The sequence below is a fragment of the Ylistrum balloti genome, unplaced genomic scaffold, assembly GCF_031769215.1.
Source record: "Ylistrum balloti isolate Yb309-2 unplaced genomic scaffold, AGI_CSIRO_Ybal_v1 Utg369972, whole genome shotgun sequence".
NCBI classification, from domain to species: domain Eukaryota; kingdom Metazoa; phylum Mollusca; class Bivalvia; order Pectinida; family Pectinidae; genus Ylistrum; species Ylistrum balloti.
Window position 1 is genome coordinate 768,775 of NW_026782064.1, and position 20,264 is coordinate 789,038.

At 38.6% G+C, this 20,264-nt stretch overlaps 1 protein-coding gene and 1 long non-coding RNA gene across 2 annotated transcripts in view; both read left to right on the plus strand.

The window, feature by feature from the left end:
• The window catches only part of LOC132547710 (DNA helicase B-like), a 29,687-nt gene extending 17,055 nt beyond the window's left edge, over window positions 1-12,632 (plus strand). The window contains exons 8-12 of the mRNA XM_060211514.1: window positions 21-93; window positions 403-841; window positions 3,841-4,011; window positions 5,031-5,228; window positions 11,754-12,632. Of these exons, the coding sequence (XP_060067497.1) occupies window positions 21-93; window positions 403-841; window positions 3,841-4,011; window positions 5,031-5,228; window positions 11,754-12,623 (1,751 nt within the window). The 3' untranslated portion in view covers window positions 12,624-12,632. The remainder of the gene's footprint in view (window positions 1-20; window positions 94-402; window positions 842-3,840; window positions 4,012-5,030; window positions 5,229-11,753) is intronic.
• Window positions 12,633-17,725: 5,093 nt separating this feature from the next.
• On the plus strand, window positions 17,726-20,139 carry LOC132547672 (uncharacterized). Its single transcript, XR_009554127.1, has 2 exons — window positions 17,726-18,475; window positions 18,525-20,139. It is a non-coding gene; the product is annotated as an uncharacterized LOC132547672 (long non-coding RNA).
• The last annotated feature ends 125 nt before the right edge of the window (window positions 20,140-20,264 follow it).

A 20,264-nucleotide genomic window follows, 5' to 3' on the forward strand; every position in this document is an offset into this window, starting at 1 on the left:
GTCATTGATATTTTTCTCAGTTTTAGAAAACATGCTTAGAAACCAGGAAAACATGCGAGACCATACCACTTCCCACATCATTGCTTACAGGAGGTAATTATCACCATAGTATTAGTATAGGAACCAAATCAGAAAGGCACAAAAAATTGAAATAACACAATACCCCCAACCCCTCCCCCTCCCCTACCTTGTGTGACAGAGGTCAACAATAATTCTGTCATGAGTGAGTTTAAGGTGCAAAGGTAAAGGTCACCATAAGGCTATTTATAGAAATTTGTCATTCAATATTTATACTCATGTGTACAGAAGCAGAAACCATTTTTGTCATACAAGCATCTTCTAGTTATCATTTGGATTATCATGACTTTCAGTGTTGGATTTTTGTGTTGTTTCTATTTTCAGAAACATGTGTAAAGTCATCAATGAATTGGCAATGGAATTCTACAATCCAGATCGTGTAGAGGGAAAGCCCAGGGAGATCAACAAATTCAAAATAGGAGATAAAGTGGGACTTTATAAGAATGGATGGGTGAGCTTATTTAAATGGGAGGGTGGAACAAGAGGTTTTGTCTCTCCAGTGTATGTGGAAGACACAGATGACCAGGTAATGCAGCCCACCCAGTTGCCCACAGTTACAGAGACACCCTGCAAGAAGCTAGGAATAGTCCAGAAGTTAACATTAGAGGAGGAGTTGTCTGTTTGTTACAGCCAAGAAATTGCCGGAAAGATGTTACAGGACCAGGACCAACAAGGAGGGGAATCAGTATCACAGCAAGGTGAAAAAGAAAAGACTCAGAAGAAGATCAGGCTTTGTAATGGAGAGATATACTTCATCAAAGATGTGAGTTGGGTGGCAAAGCATTACGTATTCCATACTTTAACAACACTAAAGATATTTAGTTTTTAGCAAGATCATGATAAAATATTAAATTGAACTGATAATGAGTCAATAATTTGATAATTTGAAATCCGGTATAGGAAGTGCTAGCAGGATAGTATACTGTCCTGTCTACAGGGCCACAATACTGTATACAACATGTGTGTTAAGAGCTAATAAAGTAGTACAAAAGAAAGGAAATCACTCCTACCTTCATTTTGACCTTTGACCTCTGTTATTTAAATTATTATAGTGCTTACTTTGCTTTCATAAGATAAATGACCTTTGGTTAAAATCAAGGTTGGAGTTGTCGGCAGAAAATGATTTTTGAATTCTAATATTTAGAAACTGATCTGTCCATAGAAATATTACTTTATACAAGTAGAATGTTGTTCTTTATCAGAGAATGTTATGTACGTGTGATCTGTACATCTAGAATGTTGTTCTTTATCAGAGAATGTTATGTACGTGTGATCTGTACATCTAGAATGTTGTTCTTTATCAGAGAATGTTATGTACGTGTGATCTGTACATGTAGAATGTTGTTCTTTATCAGAGAATGTTATGTACGTGTGATCTGTACATCTAGAATGTTGTTCTTTATCAGAGAATGTTATGTACGTGTGATCTGTACATCTAGAATGTTGTTCTTTATCAGAGAATGTTATGTACGTGTGATCTGTACATCTAGAATGTTGTTCTTTATCAGAGAATGTTATGTACGTGTGTTGAATCTTCTTCTTTATCCGAGAATGTTATGTACGTGTGATCTGTACATCTAGAATGTTGTTCTTTATCAGAGAATGTTATGTACGTGTGATCTGTACATCTAGAATGTTGTTCTTTATCAGAGAATGTTATGTACGTGTGATCTGTACATCTAGAATGTTGTTCTTTATCAGAGAATGTTATGTACGTGTGATCTGTACATGCAGAATGTTGTTCTTTATCAGAGAATGTTATGTACGTGTGATCTGTACATCTAGAATGTTGTTCTTTATCAGAGAATGTTATGTACGTGTGATCTGTACATCTAGAATGTTGTTCTTTATCAGAGAATGTTATGTACGTGTGATCTGTACATCTAGAATGTTGTTCTTTATCAGAGAATGTTATGTACGTGTGATCTGTACATCTAGAATGTTGTTCTTTATCAGAGAATGTTATGTATGTGTGATCTGTACATCTAGAATGTTGTTCTTTATCAGAGAATGTTATGTACGTGTGATCTGTATGATCTGTACATCGTGTAGTACATCTAGAATGTTGTTCTTTATCAGAGAATGTTATGTACGTGTGATCTGTACATCTAGAATGTTGTTCTTTATCAGAGAATGTTATGTACGTGTGTGATGTTGTTCTTTATCAGAGAATGTTATGTACGTGTGATCTGTACATCTAGAATGTTGTTCTTTATCAGAGAATGTTATGTACGTGTGATCTGTACATCTAGAATGTTGTTCTTTATCAGAGAATGTTATGTACGTGTGATCTGTACATCTAGAATGTTGTTCTTTATCAGAGAATGTTATGTACGTGTGATCTGTACATCTAGAATGTTGTTCTTTATCAGAGAATGTTATGTATGTGTGTGATCTGTACATGTACACTAGAATGTTGTTCTTTATAGAATGTTGTTCTTTATCAGAGAATGTTATGTACGTGTGATCTGTACATCTTGAATGTTGTTCTTTATCAGTGTATTTTATGTACGTGTGATCTGTACATCTTTATCAGAGAAGAATGTTGTTCTTTATCAGAGAATGTTATGTACGTGTGATCTGTACATCTAGAATGTTGTTCTTTATCAGAGAATGTTATGTACGTGTGATCTGTACATCTAGAATGTTGTTCTTTATCAGAGAATGTTATGTACGTGTGATCTGTACATCTAGAATGTTATGTACGTGTGTCTGTACATCTAGAATGTTGTTCTTTATCAGAGAATGTTATGTACGTGTGATCTGTACATCTAGAATGTTGTTCTTTATCAGAGAATGTTATGTACGTGTGATCTGTACATCTAGAATGTTGTTCTTTATCAGAGAATGTTATGTACGTGTGATCTGTACATCTAGAATGTTGTTCTTTATCAGAGAATGTTATGTACGTGTGATCTGTACATCTAGAATGTTGTTCTTTATCAGAGAATGTTATGTACGTGTGATCTGTACATCTAGAATGTTGTTCTTTATCAGAGAATGTTATGTACGTGTGATCTGTACATCTAGAATGTTGTTCTTTATCAGAGAATGTTATGTACGTGTGATCTGTACATCTAGAATGTTGTTCTTTATCAGAGAATGTTATGTACGTGTGTGTACATCTGTTCTTTATCAGAGAATGTTATGTACGTGTGATCTGTACATCTAGAATGTTGTTCTTTATCAGAGAATGTTATGTACGTGTGATCTGTACATGTTCTTTATCTAGAATGTATGTACGTGTGATCTGTACATCTAGAATGTTGTTCTTTATCAGAGAATGTTATGTACGTGTGATCTGTACATCTAGAATGTTGTTCTTTATCAGAGAATGTTATGTACGTGTGATCTGTACATCTAGAATGTTCTTTATCAGAGAATGTTATGTATATGTGATCTGTACATCTAGAATGTTCTTTATCAGAGAATGTTATGTACGTGTGATCTGTACATCTAGAATGTTGTTCTTTATCAGAGAATGTTATGTACGTGTGATCTGTACATCTAGAATGTTGTTCTAGAATGTTGTTCTTTATCAGAGAATGTTATGTACGTGTGATCTGTACATCTAGAATGTTGTTCTTTATCAGAGAATGTTATGTACGTGTGATCTGTACATGTAGAATGTTCTTTATCAGAGAATGTTATGTACGTGTGATCTGTACATCTAGAATGTTGTTCTTTATCAGAGAATGTTATGTAGAACAATTGTATATACATGTACATCGTTAATAAAACTTTTGTTTGATGTGTTTGAAGGATTATGAACAAGAAGAAGAAGTTAAATCTGGTGTATTTCGTCGCCGACGTTACCTGAAGCTGTCTGATGAAGATGGTGAATCACCAACAGAATTTTATGCCTTGTACTCACAGCTAATGAGGGAATGTAAAATGACACAGGCATGGGCAAAGACAATACACACATTCCAGGTAATTTGTGAAAATATGGTACTGTACACAACATATTCTAGGTAATTTGTGAAAATATGGTACTGTACACTACACATTCCAGATAATATAGCACAAATATTGAACTGTACAAAATGTTGTCAAAATATGGTACTGTACACTACACACTTCAGGTGATAGAGTGAAAATATAGTATAAAAGAAAAATTGTACCTAAAACTATTGTTTCCCGTGTTGAAGGACTCCTAATCTAACTCTTTTTTTTTGCATTGCAGGATTATGAGAGTAACCATAATGTGTCGCAGGCCTTTGAGTGTCACCCTTTTGTTTCTCGTTTTGCAAGACTGTGTTTTTTTTTTTTTTTTTTGCTTTTAAAGTTCCAAGTGAGTTGGTTGATAAGTGGGGCACTGCACATTGGGAGTGGATACCGAAAGGTATGCTGGGCAATGAAATAAAATATTAAAATTAAAGCAACAACAGTGTTAAACTCAGAATCCTGCGATACAAGAAAAAAAATCCAAATAAGTTTCAATCACAACACACACCAGGGGGTCATATGTTAACCCACTCACAGGTGATGCTTTGTGTGTGTCGTGATTGGAACTTATTTGGATCTTTTTTTTTTTCCTGTATCATAGGATTCTGAGTTTAACACTGTTGTTTCTTGTGTTGCAAGGCACCAAGTGTAACACTGTTTTTGTTTCTTGTGTTGCAGAGCTCCAAGTGTAACTATGTTGTTTCCTGTGTTGCAGGGCTTGGAGTGTAACCCTATTTTTGTTTCTTGTGTGGCAGGGCTTGGAGTGTAACCCTATTTTTGTTTCTTGTGTGGCAGGGCCTGGAGTGTAACCCTATTTTTGTTTCTTGTGTTACAGTACTTAGAATGTAACGCTATGATTTCTTGTGTTGCTTGTGTTGCAGGGCTCCGAGTGTAACTATATTGTTTCCTGTGTTGCAGGTCCTGGAGTGTAACCCTTTTTTTGTTTCTTGTGTTACAGGACTTAGAATGTAACACAATGATTTCTTGTGTTGCTTGTGTTGCAGGGCTCTGAGTGTAATACAATCACCTTTGTGGTTGGGAACTGTAAAAATCAGAACTGGTCACATGTGTATACAGCTGTAACAAGAGGGCGCAGTTCAGTCAACATTGTCGGTCAGGAGGAATGTCTTCAAATGTCAGTGAAAAAAGGAAAAATGCCTAGGGAGACAGGACTCTCTCATCAGCTGAAGAAAATTATACCAGTAAATATTGCCATAGCATGTAACATAGTGTATTGTCTGATCATACATGTTGTCAGAATCTTGATTATACAGAACCAACAACAGATGAATCATGGACTGAGTTATATGGTAAAGGAAAGGGCCTGGTTTGAATACTCCAGCTTTAGCTACTATCAGAGAACTTAGAATCATTGTCTGTTCCTTACCAATCATACTAATCAGCTGTCTGCTGTTAGTCTGGATTTACTGGACATTCATTTGTCGAGAGTGAAGGTCATTAGATAAAAATCAAAGTTTAGTTAATATTCTGATATAGATTTAAAGACACCACTTAAACATAATAACTATCATTATGCAGTGTGGCATGATGGTCATCACTAGACAGTGTGGCATGATGGCCATCACCAGGCAGTGTGGCATGATGGCCATCACTAGACAGTGTTGCATATGGCTATCACCAGGCAGTGTGGCATGATGGCCATCACTAGACAGTGTGGCATGATGTCCCCTACTAGACACTGTGGTATGACTTTACTTGAAAGGGCATTTCTGTTTTGCCATATCCCGTAAAGAGGAGGGTAAAAACCCTTTCATACAATATTGGGTTTCCATGTAAGGATTTACCAGACCATCAAGCCATTTACCTTTATCTGAGAGTTACTAGTAAGCATTACAAAATGGAGGTAATCTCAATTTTTGTATTTACCCATGAGGTATAAAAGTCCTTATAAAAATTATAACACTTGTTTCCAGAGCTTGTTTTGGCTACTCTGTGTGGACTTAAGTGTAAAGATACATCAAGGGGAGGCAGTGTCTAAGAAACATGTTTAAAAGTATAAACTACCTGTTATTCTCTTTTGATTTTACTAAACCATGATCTTGATAATTTAATCATCTATAGATATGAGATCAGTTATGCTGTTACGGTCCATGGTTTATCATACAGAAGCTTTATAAATTGTCTGCTCTGCTCCATACTAATGGCCATGTCTTACCAGATGTTCTGACTTTTTGTGATAATCCCTCTGACATAGACATTGTATCACTATATCTGTCAGCACAGCAGCAGAAAGCTTTCCTCTGACAGGGACATTATATCACTATATCTGTCAGTACAGCAACTGCAAGCTTTCCTCTGACAGGGACATTATATCACTATATCTGTCAGCACAGCAGCAGAAAGCTTTCCTCTGACAGGGACATTATATCACTATATCTGTCAGCACAGCAGCAGAAAGCTTTCCTCTGACAGGGACATTATATCACTATATCTGTCGGTACAGCAACTGCAAGCTTTCCTCTGACAGAAACATTGTATCACTATATCTGTCAGTACAGCAGCAGAAAGCTTTCCTCTGACAGAGACATTATATCACTATATCTGTCAGTACAGCAACTGCAAGCTTTCCTCTGACAGAAACATTTATATCACTATATCTGTCAGTACAGCAACTGCAAGCTTTCCTCTGACAGAAACATTGTATCACTATATCTGTCAGTACAGCAGCAGAAAGCTTTCCTCTGACAGGGACATTATATCACTATATCTGTCAGTACAGCAACTGCAAGCTTTCCTCTGACAGAGACATTGTATCACTATATCTGTCAGTACAGCAACAGAAAGCTTTCCTCTGACAGGGACATTGTATCACTATATCTGTCGGTACAGCAACTGCAAGCTTTCCTCTGACAGAAACATTGTATCACTATATCTGTCAGTACAGCAACAGAAAGCTTTCCTCTGACAGGGACATTGTATCACTATATCTGTCGGTACAGCAACTGCAAGCTTTCCTCTGACAGGGACATTGTATCGCTATATCTGTCGGTACAGCAACTGCAAGCTTTTCTCTGACAGAGACATTGTATCACTATATCTGTCAGCACAGCAACTGCAAGCTTTCCTCTGACAGAAACATTGTATCATTACATCTGTCAGTACAGCAACAGAAAACTTTCCTCTGACAGGGACAGTATATAACTATATCTGTCAGTACAGCAACAGAAAGCTTTCCTCTGACAGAGACATTGTATCACTATATCTGTCAGCACAGCAACTGCAAGCTTTCCTCTGACCAGGACAATGTATTTCTGATTGCTTAATATTGTAACACACTTTACCTGTAATTACCTGGGGATTGGCATGTTCAGTCACACCCAGTTTGTCTAACAAAATCACACCTGTGATCACACCTGTACTAATACATGATTAGTACTCACCCTTGTCAATTCAACTAGATTACAACTTACTAATTCAATGTTATATTAATGAATTAATCTCATTTTGGAGTGTATTGCTAAACAAACATCCTTAAACAGGTTCTTCTGTTAGAATCCTTGTCAACCTTTCTCTCCTCATAGTCAGGGTCAGAATGATTACTTCAACCAACAATGTCACAGGGTAAAAATTTGCCTTCCTTGTCTGACAGTCAGTCCAAAATCAAAGTAGGAAGGATTACATCTAGGAGAAAATATGCAAGGATTAAGGTATTCTGGTTCCTTAACATCACTTAATTGAAAAATGTTCATGGCCAAGATGTACCTTGTTTTACAGGAGTTATATATCATAGTTTTGTTGAAAGTAATCTTACTTTTTTCATTGGAGTCAGTGAGAGATTTACTAACAGGTTCTGTCTGTCCATTCATGCAGCCTACTGGATCAGGAGAAGTTTATATGAGAATATCCCAGTTATATACATGTAGACTACACCTGTACCAGTGTGGGAGACATTGATGAGTTCCAGGTCTTAACATTTGAGTTACTGATGTTTGATCTACACTTAACATTTGAATTACTGATGTGTGATCTACACTTAACATTTGAATTACTGATGTGTGATCTACACTTAACATTTGAGTTACTGATGTGTGATCTACACTTAACATTTGAATTACTGATGTGTGATCTACACTTAACATTTGAGTTACTGATGTGTGATCTACACTTAACATTTGAATTACTGATGTGTGATCTACACTTAACATTTAACATGTGTGAACTTAACATTTGAATTACTGATGTGTGATCTACACTTAACATTTGAGTTACTGATGTGAGTGATCTACACTTAACATTTGAATTACTGATGTGTGATCTACACTTAACATTTGAGTTACTGATGTGAGTGATCTACACTTAACATTTGAGTTACTGATGTGAGACATGTCCATATATATATATGATAACATTCTATATACATAACATTTGCTCTGTTTAATTCATCTTAATGAGTTTGGTATTGTTTTGATACAACATAGGACCAATATTAATACCTTTAAGTGCAGTCTTAGTAAATATTGACAAGGAGTAGACCACAAGTTAACAACAATTAGTCAGACATTTAATCATGAAAAAATGTTTTGCCAAAAGTTTATGGTAGTGAACTAAAATGTCAGTCATCATTCTTCAATACTATAAAGTATAATATTGATGATTTCTTAATATAAAAACTTCTTAATTCATGTCTGATGGTATACCTGAATGCCAAGTGAGCATCCATCTAGCATATCATTTCCTTTAAAAAATCTGCTGAATAATCAAAACGGTCCAGGTTCTGATAGTTGGACAGTAGCCTGCTGGAATCAGGACTTTTCTTTCAATCACTTTGGATTTTCCTCAGTCGCCTCCTAGGTTTTCAAAATTTAGGACCTTATCAATAATGAGACCTGGAATGATGAAACAGCTGTATGACGTAGCATTGCTGATGAGTCCTAGAGGGACAAAACAGCTGTATGACGTAGCATTGCTGGCGCATCCTAAAAGGATGAAACAGCTGTATGACGTAGCATTACTGATGAGTCCTAGAGGGACAAAACAGCTGTATGACGTAGCATCACTGATGAGTCCTAGAGGGACAAAACAGCTGTATGACGTAGCATTACTGATGAGTCCTAGAGGGACAAAACAGCTGTATGACGTAGCATTACTGATGAGTCCTAGAGGGACAAAACAGCTGTATGATGTAGCATTACTGATGAGTCCTAGAATGACGAAACAACTGTATGACGTAGCATTACTGATGAGTCCTAGAGGGACAAAACAGCTGTATGACGTAGCATTACTGATGAGTCCTAAGGGACAAAACAGCTGTATGACGTAGCATCACTGATGAGTCCTAGAGGGACAAAACAGCTGTATGATGTAGCATTACTGATGATCCTAGAGGGACAAAACAGCTGTATGACGTAGCATTACTGATGAGTCCTAGAGGGACAAAACAGCTGTATGACGTAGCATTACTGATGAGTCCTAGAGGGACAAAACAGCTGTATGACGTAGCATTACTGATGATCCTAGAGGGACAAAACAGCTGTATGACGTAGCATTACTGATGATCCTAGAGGGACAAAACAGCTGTATGATGTAGCATTACTGATGAGTCCTAGAGGGACAAAACAGCTGTATGACGTAGCATTACTGATGAGTCCTAGAGGGACAAAACAGCTGTATGACGTAGCATTACTAATGATCCTAGAGGGACAAAACAGCTGTATGATGTAGCATTACTGATGAGTCCTAGAGGGACAAAACAGCTGTATGATGTAGCATCACTGATGAGTCCTAGAGGGACAAAACAGCTGTATGACGTAGCATTACTGATGATCCTAGAGGGACAAAACAGCTGTATGACGTAGCCTTACTGATGAGTCCTAGAATGACGAAACAACTGTATGACGTAGCATTACTGATGAGTCCTAGAGGGACAAAACAGCTGTATGACGTAGCATTACTGATGAGTCCTAGAGGGACAAAACAGCTGTATGACGTAGCATCACTGATGAGTCCTAGAGGGACAAAACAGCTGTATGATGTAGCATTACTGATGATCCTAGAGGGACAAAACAGCTGTATGACGTAGCATTACTGATGAGTCCTAGAGGGACAAAACAGCTGTATGACGTAGCATTACTGATGATCCTAGAGGGACAAAACAGCTGTATGATGTAGCATTACTGATGAGTCCTAGAGGGACAAAACAGCTGTATGACGTAGCATCACTGATGAGTCCTAGAGGGACAAAACAGCTGTATGACGTAGCATTACTGATGATCCTAGAGGAACAAAACAGCTGTATGACGTAGCCTTACTGATGAGTCCTAGAATGACGAAACAACTGTATGACGTAGCATTACTGATGAGTCCTAGAGATACAAAACAGCTGTATGACGTAGCATTACTGATGAGTCCTAGAGGGACAAAACAGCTGTATGACGTAGCATCACTGATGAGTCCTAGAGGGACAAAACAGCTGTATGATGTAGCATTACTGATGATCCTAGAGGGACAAAACAGCTGTATGACGTAGCATTACTGATGAGTCCTAGAGGGACAAAACAGCTGTATGACGTAGCATTACTGATGAGTCCTAGAGGGACAAAACAGCTGTATGATGTAGCATTACTGATGAGTCCTAGAGGGACGAAACAGCTGTATGATGTAGCATTACTGATGAGTCCTAGAATGACGAAACAGCTGTATGATGTAGCATTGCTGGTGCATCCTAAAAGGATGAAACAGCTGTATGATGTAGCATTACTGATGAGTTCAGAGGGAAAAAAACAGCTGTATGACGTAGCATTACCAATGAGTCCTAGAGGGAAAAAAACAGCTGTATGACGTAGCATTACCAATGAGTCCTAGAGGGACAAAACAGCTGTATGACGTAGCATCACTGACGAGTCCTAGAGGGACAAAACAGCTGTATGACGTAGCATTACTGATGAGTCCTAGAATGACGAAACAGCTGTATGATGTAGCATTGCTGGCACATCCTAAAAGGATGAAACAGCTGTATGACGTAGCATCACTGATGAGTCCTAGAGGGACAAAACAGCTGTATGACGTAGCATTACTGATGAGTCCTAGAATGACGAAACAACTGTATGATGTAGCATTGCTGGCACATCCTAAAAGGATGAAACAGCTGTATGACGTAGCATCACTGACGAGTCCTAGAGGGACAAAACAGCTGTATGATGTAGCATCACTTACGAGTCCTAGAAGGATAAAACAGCTGTATGATGCAATTTAATTCATTGTCTGACAATACTGTATCTAACCTTAAAGTTATATCAAAAGGTGCTCTTCACTTGTGTCTTTTGAACAAGTGAATAGGACCAGGGCCATATTTACCATCCACATACTGGGATGATGAGCTATCAAATTTTTTAAACTGACATTCTTTCAAGCTCCAAGTGGTCAAACGTATAAATCTGGAAACATTTTTTTTCTAAAAAATAAATCATTACTGATTTTGATTCCTGGCATTCTGGGATGAACGGCTTTAAGTTTTCAAATGAATGACCAAGGTTAATTTGTAAGGTTGCATTTATAACTAAATTCAACAGGTATTCCGTACATTGTAAAATCTTTTAGATACCACTAACATTTATGGAACGAAGTAAGTTGTGTCATTCACAGTAGCTAGAGGAATAAACAGTATGCAGTACAGGTTTATTGTTGGAACTGTTGTCTTGAGAAGATTTTTTTGTGCTTGTTAACAGAACTCTTAGATGATAATAATATGATTCACTCTTCTTTTTCAGTCTACTCTCAGAGAAGAACTGTTCAAAATTGCTCGAAATGGTGGATCACCAGCAAAGAAAGTGGAGATATCTAGGAACGATTCATTTTCTGATTTGAAGGAAATAGAAAACAGTGAGATTTACAACACATCATCTGTGGAAAGCCCTTGTTTCAGTGGATATACCACACCCACAAAGACTGACTGCAGGTCAAAGGTCAGTGGATATCTCAGCAGCCAAAATGGTGACTCTGAAAAGTCAAGGTCAAGACATCATCAAGGTTCTTCCAGGTCATCAGATCATTGCATGTTCAAAGGTCAAGGATCTGAAAGATACACACGTTTAGTCACACCACATAGCACATTGGTAGAGTCACCAGCAAAGTCTAGACTGTTTAAAGAGAACACTGCGACACCTCCATCAGAATGTAAATGTCACAACAACACAGCTTGTATTTGTGGGGTTACACCTTTGTCGTTGGAGTCTGGAGAGCACCTTGTTGACAATTCCCCAGGTAGTGCAAGAGGAGAGAGTGAAGTGTGTCTGAACGATAGTCAGTGGTCAGATGTTAGCAATAATGAAATATTGTTTCAATGTGAGGAACAGGTGCTACAACAGACTGATTCAGATGAGACAGTAAATATGGCAGGTGATCATTTTGAGCAGTCAGATGATGATGATTTCATCAATATTAATACAGAGTCTGAATATATGGCCGTATCCTCAACATCCTTGTTGTCTGTACCTCAGACAACAGGACTAAACCTGCTACACCCATCCCCAAAACGGCTACCTGAAGATAACTTGGATGGTGCCACGCCTGCTAAACAGATACGCCAAGCTGCCTTGCATACAGGCATGACACCAGCATTTAAGAAACTAAATTTCTAATTTAGGTTATTCCACTAAAACATTTACCCTACCCTAGGACTCTAGGTTTTGATAATTGTTTAAAATTAATAGGCAGAAAACTAAACTTTGAGTAGAAGTTGATCATTTTCAAGTTCTATGGTCAAATAGATGTTTCAATGGAATAGCCCTAGTAAGGGTATATGGAGGGTGTTTTCACTGGAATTGGAGTGTCCGTCTATGGAGAGGTTTGTTTGTAGTCATGCTGCTTACACTCATTTCTTGATCATTACCCAATATATTGATGAGATGATAACATTTTTCTTTGTTTTGTTATATATAATTATATATGTTTGTATGAAGTATACATTCTCGACAAGCCTTTTGCACATCATCATCATCTTCACTATGGGCAGTAATTCTTGGTTCTGCACTGACAATTTTTGTGGGATTCTCCTACATTCCATCAATACTTTCAAAAGTCAAATGCTGGAAATTTTCATAAGACATTTCACTTCTCTCCATTTGGTTTCAAATGGCAGTGAGGCACTAGTTTTAAATGTGTGAACATTTTTTTTTTATGTCTGTAGTTAACAATTTAATTTTTGTTATTGTTTGGTGTCATGCCCTTTTTATAGTGGTGTACATCAATAATGTCTTTAAAATACTAGTAGCATTAAATGATTGAGTGGATTTTGTTTTAAGTGTGGTCAGAAGCATCCTTGGTGGGGGGAGTGGATTTTGTTTAAGTGTGGTCAGAAGCATCCTTGGTGGGGGGAGTGGATTTTGTTTAAGTGTGGTCAGAAGCATCCTTGGAGGGTGTGGGGGGGGGAGTGGATTTTGTTTAAGTTTGGTCATAAGCAACAATGGTGGGGGGGGAGTGGATTTTGTTTAAGTGTGGTCAGAAGCATCCTTGGTGGGGGGGGGGGGGGAGTGGATTTTGTTTAAGTGTGGTCAGAAGCAAACATGGTGGGGGGGGGAGTGGATTTTGTTTAAGTGTGGTCAGAAGCATCCTTGGTGGGGGGGAGTGGATTTTGTTTAAGTGTGGTCAGAAGCATCCTTGGTGGGGGGGGGGGAGTGGATTTTGTTTAAGTGTGGTCAGAAGCATCCTTGGTGGGGGGGGGGAGTGGATTTTGTTTAAGTGTGGTCAGAAGCATCCTTGGTGGGGGGGGGAGTGTATTTTGTTTAAGTGTGGTCAGAAGCATCCTTGGTGGGGGGGAGTGGATTTTGTTTAAGTGTGGTCAGAACCATCCTTGGTGGGGGGGGGGGGAGTGGATTTTGTTTAAGTGTGGTCAGAAGCATCCTTGGTGGGGGGGGAGTGGATTTTTTTTAAGTGTGGTCAGAAGCATCCTTGGAGGGTGGGGGGGAGTGGATTTTGTTTAAGTGTGGTCAGAAGCATCCTTGGAGGGTGGGGGTGGGGGGAGTGGATTTTGTTTAAGTGTGATCAGAAGCATCCTTGGAGGGGGGTGGGGGGAGTGGATTTTGTTTAAGTGTGGTCAGAAGCATCCTTGGAGGGTGGTGTGGGGGTGGGGGGGGGAGAGAATCAACTTTGTATAAAGGGAAATTGAGCAAATTCTTAAAAATCCTTCTTCTTCTTGTAGGAATGGTTGCATTTTGTCCAAATTTGGTCTGTGGCATTCATAGGTGAAGGGGGCTCAATTTTGTATACACAGGGGATTTGTTCCCTTGGGCAGAAACCAATAGCGTAAATAGAGCTAAATCTTTAAAAAAAGTCTTTATTCTCCTTTAGGAATGCTTGGATTATGTCCTAATTTGGGCCGAAATTTCTTTGGTTAAAAGGATGCATTTTCTTTTATAAATGGTCGGTCTTGATCCTCTTTAGCAGGAGGGGCAGGACCTCCATAGAGGAAATAAAAGAGATTATTTAAATCTTTCTTCTGTAGGGGTAGGATGGGCAGGGGCCTAGATGGGCAAAATTTTTGAAATCATCCTTCTTTTTTTTAAAATTGCCCTGAATCTGCCCCAATTCGATCTGAAACATCTTTGGATGAGGGAAAATCAATTTTGTATAAACAGGGGTTGGTGCCAATGGTGTAAAAGATATAAACATTAAGAATTCTTTTTCCTTTAGTTTGTATAATGTCAGCCAAGCAATGCCATGTGAGCTATGTGAGCCATATGGGCCTCTTGTTTGATATTGCTGTTTATTGTAATCCTTCACCTTCTATACTTGTTCTACAGTTTTTATCTATTTTTTGATCACCTTGACAACACTATGGCCTAAGGTGATCATATTTGACTTGAAGGTATCAGTGAATATTTATTAAATATTTAACTATGTTTCATTGAATTGAAGTTTTGAGTTATGGTTCTGATGTCAATATTATCTTTTTTTTTTTTTTTTTTTTGTAATTGTTTATTTTTCTGAATTTGATGCAAAATATAACACAAAGAAAAAGAAGAGACATTCACACACACATCCTCCCTCACACACACATACACACCGTCACACCCAGACCTGCACAAACATCCGTGGGGATGAAGCCCTGAAAAAGTCCACTGACGATAATACATATTTCCACACACAGTCAAAGTTTAACTGGAACGTACAAAGTTCGCGTCATTTAATGGGTATTCATCAGTCAATGTCGTGTCATAAAAAAGTCTCCGTATCTTATTCTTGTCTCTTGCATTTTTCACTTTCAGCACAGCGAATAGTTTCCCGTCCACGCTAAATGTATTTTTCACACACTCAAGTCTGTGCGCGTGGCGTAACATGTCCTGATTGTACTTGGTTAGGTCCTCTGACACCGTGTACTGGGATCCTTGCAGGACTCTCCTGGAACTTAGCACATCATGTTTTTTCCTCCTATGTGTGAATTTGACTATCACACTTCTCTTTTTGGCGGGTTAAATCGGCCGAGTCGGTGGGCAATGTCTATGTCATTACTGTGAAGTTGGACTTTTAGCTTAACTTTAGCAAATTTCACAACCTTTTCTACACACTCCTCTACGGTTTCACTTTCCTTTGTATCTTCTAGTCCAAAGATTCTAATCGAATTTTTCCTACCCTGCTGTTCTAAGTCATTGTATTTGATTGCACATTCCTTCTTGTTTTGCTGTAGTTCCAAAACCTGGTTCTCGAGGTAACCAATAGTTTCTTTAAGGTTTTTATTTTCCTCTTCCAACTCTACAACTCTGACTTTTAGTGAGTCCACCAGTTCCTTATTTTCTTTCCGAATATCGTCCTTCAGTTCATCTTTGAGACTAGTCAATTTCTTATCTATGTCTGTTATGGTAACCATACTGGATAGCATGTTGGTGATCTCATCTAGTCGTTGACTTATAGCTTGTTCGTTACTTTTTGCTGCCGCCGTTGACGTTCTCGGCCCTCCCATCGTATACGGTATCAGTGTATGCCGATGTTTCGGATGAAAAAAATCCACGTATACGAATGTCTATATTCGAGTGGTAACACAGGTAAGTCACATGTAAACAGGTGTGTCCGTTAGTAGTCATTACCGCGGTGAAGCGCTATGCCATTGTGTATTTTCAAAGTCAAAAACACACTTTCAAATAAGATTCCACAAATTTCAAATGTGATATTTCGATTCCAAGTGGTATTAGCAGCACATTGTCAAAAAATTGTCGTTTTCCAAACAGTATGGATGACGAAAATACTGATTTATCTTTGTTTTTGCAATCATAGTAACATTTCTATTGATTTGAGCGTTGTCCTGTAATAATTCCCTGTTGAGTGGCCTTTGTAGTAAGATCACCGTGTGGCTAAGAGGTGAGGAGTTAACCCTATAGTGAAGCCACCTCTTGGCTATGAGTAAGAGGTGAGGAGTTAACCCTATAGTAAAGCCACCTCTTGGCTATGAGTAAGAGGTGAGGAGTTAACCCTACAGTAAAGCCACCTCTTGGCTATGAGTAAGAGGTGAGGAGTTAACCTACAGTAAAGCCACCTCTTGGCTATGAGTAAGAGGTGAGGAGTTAACCTACAGTAAAGCCACCTCTTGGCTATGAGTAAGAGGTGAGGAGTTAACTTACAGTAAAGCCACCTCTTGGCTATGAGTAAGAGGTGAGGAGTTACAGTAAAGCCACCTCTTGGCTATGAGTAAGAGGTGAGGAGTTAACCCTATAGTAAAGCCACCTCTTGGCTATGAGTAAGAGGTGAGGAGTTAACCCTATAGTAAAGCCACCTCTTGGCTATGAGTAAGAGGTGAGGAGTTAACCTACAGTAAAGCCACCTCTTGGCTATGAGTAAGAGGTGAGGAGTTAACCCTATAGTAAAGCCACCTCTTGGCTATGAGTAAGAGGTGAGGAGTTAACCCTATAGTAAAGCCACCTCTTGGCTATGAGTGAGAGGTGAGGAGTTAACCCTATAGTAAAGCCACCTCTTGGCTATGAGTGAGAGGTGAGGAGTTAACCCTATAGTAAAGCCACCTCTTGGCTATGAGTGAGAGGTGAGGAGTTAACCCTATAGTAAAGCCACCTCTTGGCTATGAGTGAGAGGTGAGGAGTTAACCCTACAGTAAAGCCACCTCTTGGCTATGAGTAAGAGGTGAGGAGTTAACCCTATAGTAAAGCCACCTCTTGGCTATGAGTAAGAGGTGAGGAGTTAACCCTATAGTAAAGCCACCTCTTGGCTATGAGTAAGAGGTGAGGAGTTAACCCTATAGTAAAGCCACCTCTTGGCTATGAGTAAGAGGTGAGGAGTTAACCTACAGTAAAGCCACCTCTTGGCTATGAGTAAGAGGTGAGGAGTTAACCCTACAGTAAAGCCACCTCTTGGCTATGAGTAAGAGGTGAGGAGTTAACCTACAGTAAAGCCACCTCTTGGCTATGAGTAAGAGGTGAGGAGTTAACCCTATAGTAAAGCCACCTCTTGGCTATGAGTGAGAGGTGAGGAGTTAACCCTACAGTAAAGCCACCTCTTGGCTATGAGTAAGAGGTGAGGAGTTAACCCTACAGTAAAGCCACCTCTTGGCTATGAGTAAGAGGTGAGGAGTTAACCTACAGTAAAGCCACCTCTTGGCTATGAGTAAGAGGTGAGGAGTTAACCCTATAGTAAAGCCACCTCTTGGCTATGAGTGAGAGGTGAGGAGTTAACCCTACAGTAAAGCCACCTCTTGGCTATGAGTAAGAGGTGAGGAGTTAACCCTACAGTAAAGCCACCTCTTGGCTATGAGTGAGAGGTGAGGAGTTAACCCTATAGTAAAGCCACCTCTTGGCTATGAGTGAGAGGTGAGGAGTTAACCCTACAGTAAAGCCACCTCTTGGCTATGAGTAAGAGGTGAGGAGTTAACCCTACAGTAAAGCCACCTCTTGGCTATGAGTAAGAGGTGAGGAGTTAACCCTATAGTAAAGCCACCTCTTGGCTATGAGTGAGAGGTGAGGAGTTAACCCTATAGTAAAGCCACCTCTTGGCTATGAGTAAGAGGTGAGGAGTTAACCTACAGTAAAGCCACCTCTTGGCTATGAGTGAGAGGTGAGGAGTTAACCCTATAGTAAAGCCACCTCTTGGCTATGAGTGAGAGGTGAGGAGTTAACCCTATAGTAAAGCCACCTCTTGGCTATGAGTGAGAGGTGAGGAGTTAACCCTATAGTAAAGCCACCTCTTGGCTATGAGTGAGAGGTGAGGAGTTAACCCTATAGTAAAGCCACCTCTTGGCTATGAGTAAGAAGTGAGGAGTTAACCTACAGTAAAGCCACCTCTTGGCTATGAGTAAGAGGTGAGGAGTTAACCTACAGTAAAGCCACCTCTTGGCTATGAGTGAGAGGTGAGAAGTTAACCCTACAGTAAAGCCACCTCTTGGCTATGAGTGAGAGGTGAGAAGTTAACCCTACAGTAAAGCCACCTCTTGGCTATGAGTAAGAGGTGAGGAGTTAACCCTATAGTAAAGCCACCTCTTGGCTATGAGTAAGAGGTGAGAAGTTAACCCTACAGTAAAGCCACCTCTTGGCTATGAGTGAGAGGTGAGGAGTTAACCCTATAGTAAAGCCACCTCTTGGCTATGAGTGAGAGGTGAGGAGTTAACCCTACAGTAAAGCCACCTCTTGGCTATGAGTGAGAGGTGAGGAGTTAACTTACAGTAAAGCCACCTCTTGGCTATGAGTGAGAGGTGAGGAGTTAACCTACAGTAAAGCCACCTCTTGGCTATGAGTAAGAGGTGAGGAGTTAACCCTATAGTAAAGCCACCTCTTGGCTATGAGTGAGATGTTACATGTTGGCCTCCAGGTTTATATTAGGTATAATGAAAATAAGAAAACCATGGTATTGAATACAGAGATGGATTACTGTATACATACTTGTGTACCATTTTACAGGCTGTCAACTAATGGAATATTTTTTCAACAAATATAAGAGTTTTTTTGCTAGTTTTGAGGCAAAATATAGGAGTTTTCCAAATGAAAATTGTTTCATTAAAAGGCATTGATACTAAAAATTCCTACCTTCACTTACTGTTTCTATATTAATCAATGATTAAAAACTGCCTTAAAGTAGCCATTTACTTCAACAGCATCACAATCCAGGCAGAGAGCTTCTGCATAGCTCATCATCATCTGAATGGGTATCTAAAAGGCCAATATCCTGCTGCACTGCCTTGCAAGGTGCCCATACAGGTGATAAAGAGATGTACTGAATCATTTTCTGGTGGCTGGTGATGTTGTTAAAGACTTAAGAATTCTCTAACTTGTAAGATCAAGAGGCCAAAAGCAATAACAAAGAAATAACTACAATCTCTACATTTATCTGCGGCAAATTTCCTGAAAATATAGGAATATTTTTCAAAAAATAGGAACACGTAGGAAATATAGGTCTTTCAAAATATGTTTTTGAACCAAAATATTGGAAAATAAAGGAATATAGGAATTATTTGACAGCCTGCATTTTATTATGAATTGTTACTGGTAATAGCATAGCAGTATTTAACATCTTTCAAGCATCAGTGTGTAGGTATTTCAAACTGTATGAAAGTTAACTCAGTGAGAGTTGAATGTTCCCTTAGTATCTTAATGTTACAGCTTCTAGAATGTACGTTAAGTTGCTTCTGTATTAGTCAGCTGTGTTTCTCATGAATCATTTGTGAGACATTCTTTTTGGTTGTGGTAGTAATTAGCTAAAACATCTATCATCTTTCCTAAATACCATGAACATTTTTTAATTTCCTTTTTTAAAATGCTTGCCAGTTGAACATAAACTAAATATGTTTTTATTCATTATAATATAGTTGTAAACTGTGTTTTATTTTAAAGAATGTCTTCCAATTTAATTTCATATGAAGTATCTTCTTGTCAAGTTTTTAGACTGAAAACGTGTTCAGTTTCAGTTGTGGTTCCTGTATTACATGATTTGAAAGTTGGCCACTAAAAGCCATGTTACTTCCTTGATATCTTTTTTTTAAATGCAAAATGTTAAATCATGTGTGCATGTGGCAAATTGAGGCAAACTTAACTTATTGATTTTTGTCAAGATGTTTTATACAAATACTGATATACATGCCACAACTGATGTTTACATTGATTGTTTTATATAATGCATGGATTAAATCAAAATGCTACTTCAGATCAATAAATTTTTATAATAAAATTCTCTTGAATTCTTTTGTTAATTCAAAGGAATGTTATACCAAATATATAAATTACATCAATTCTTGTGACCCTTACCTGATGTATTTCATACCTGTATTACAAAGTCAACAGTGTTATGATAGG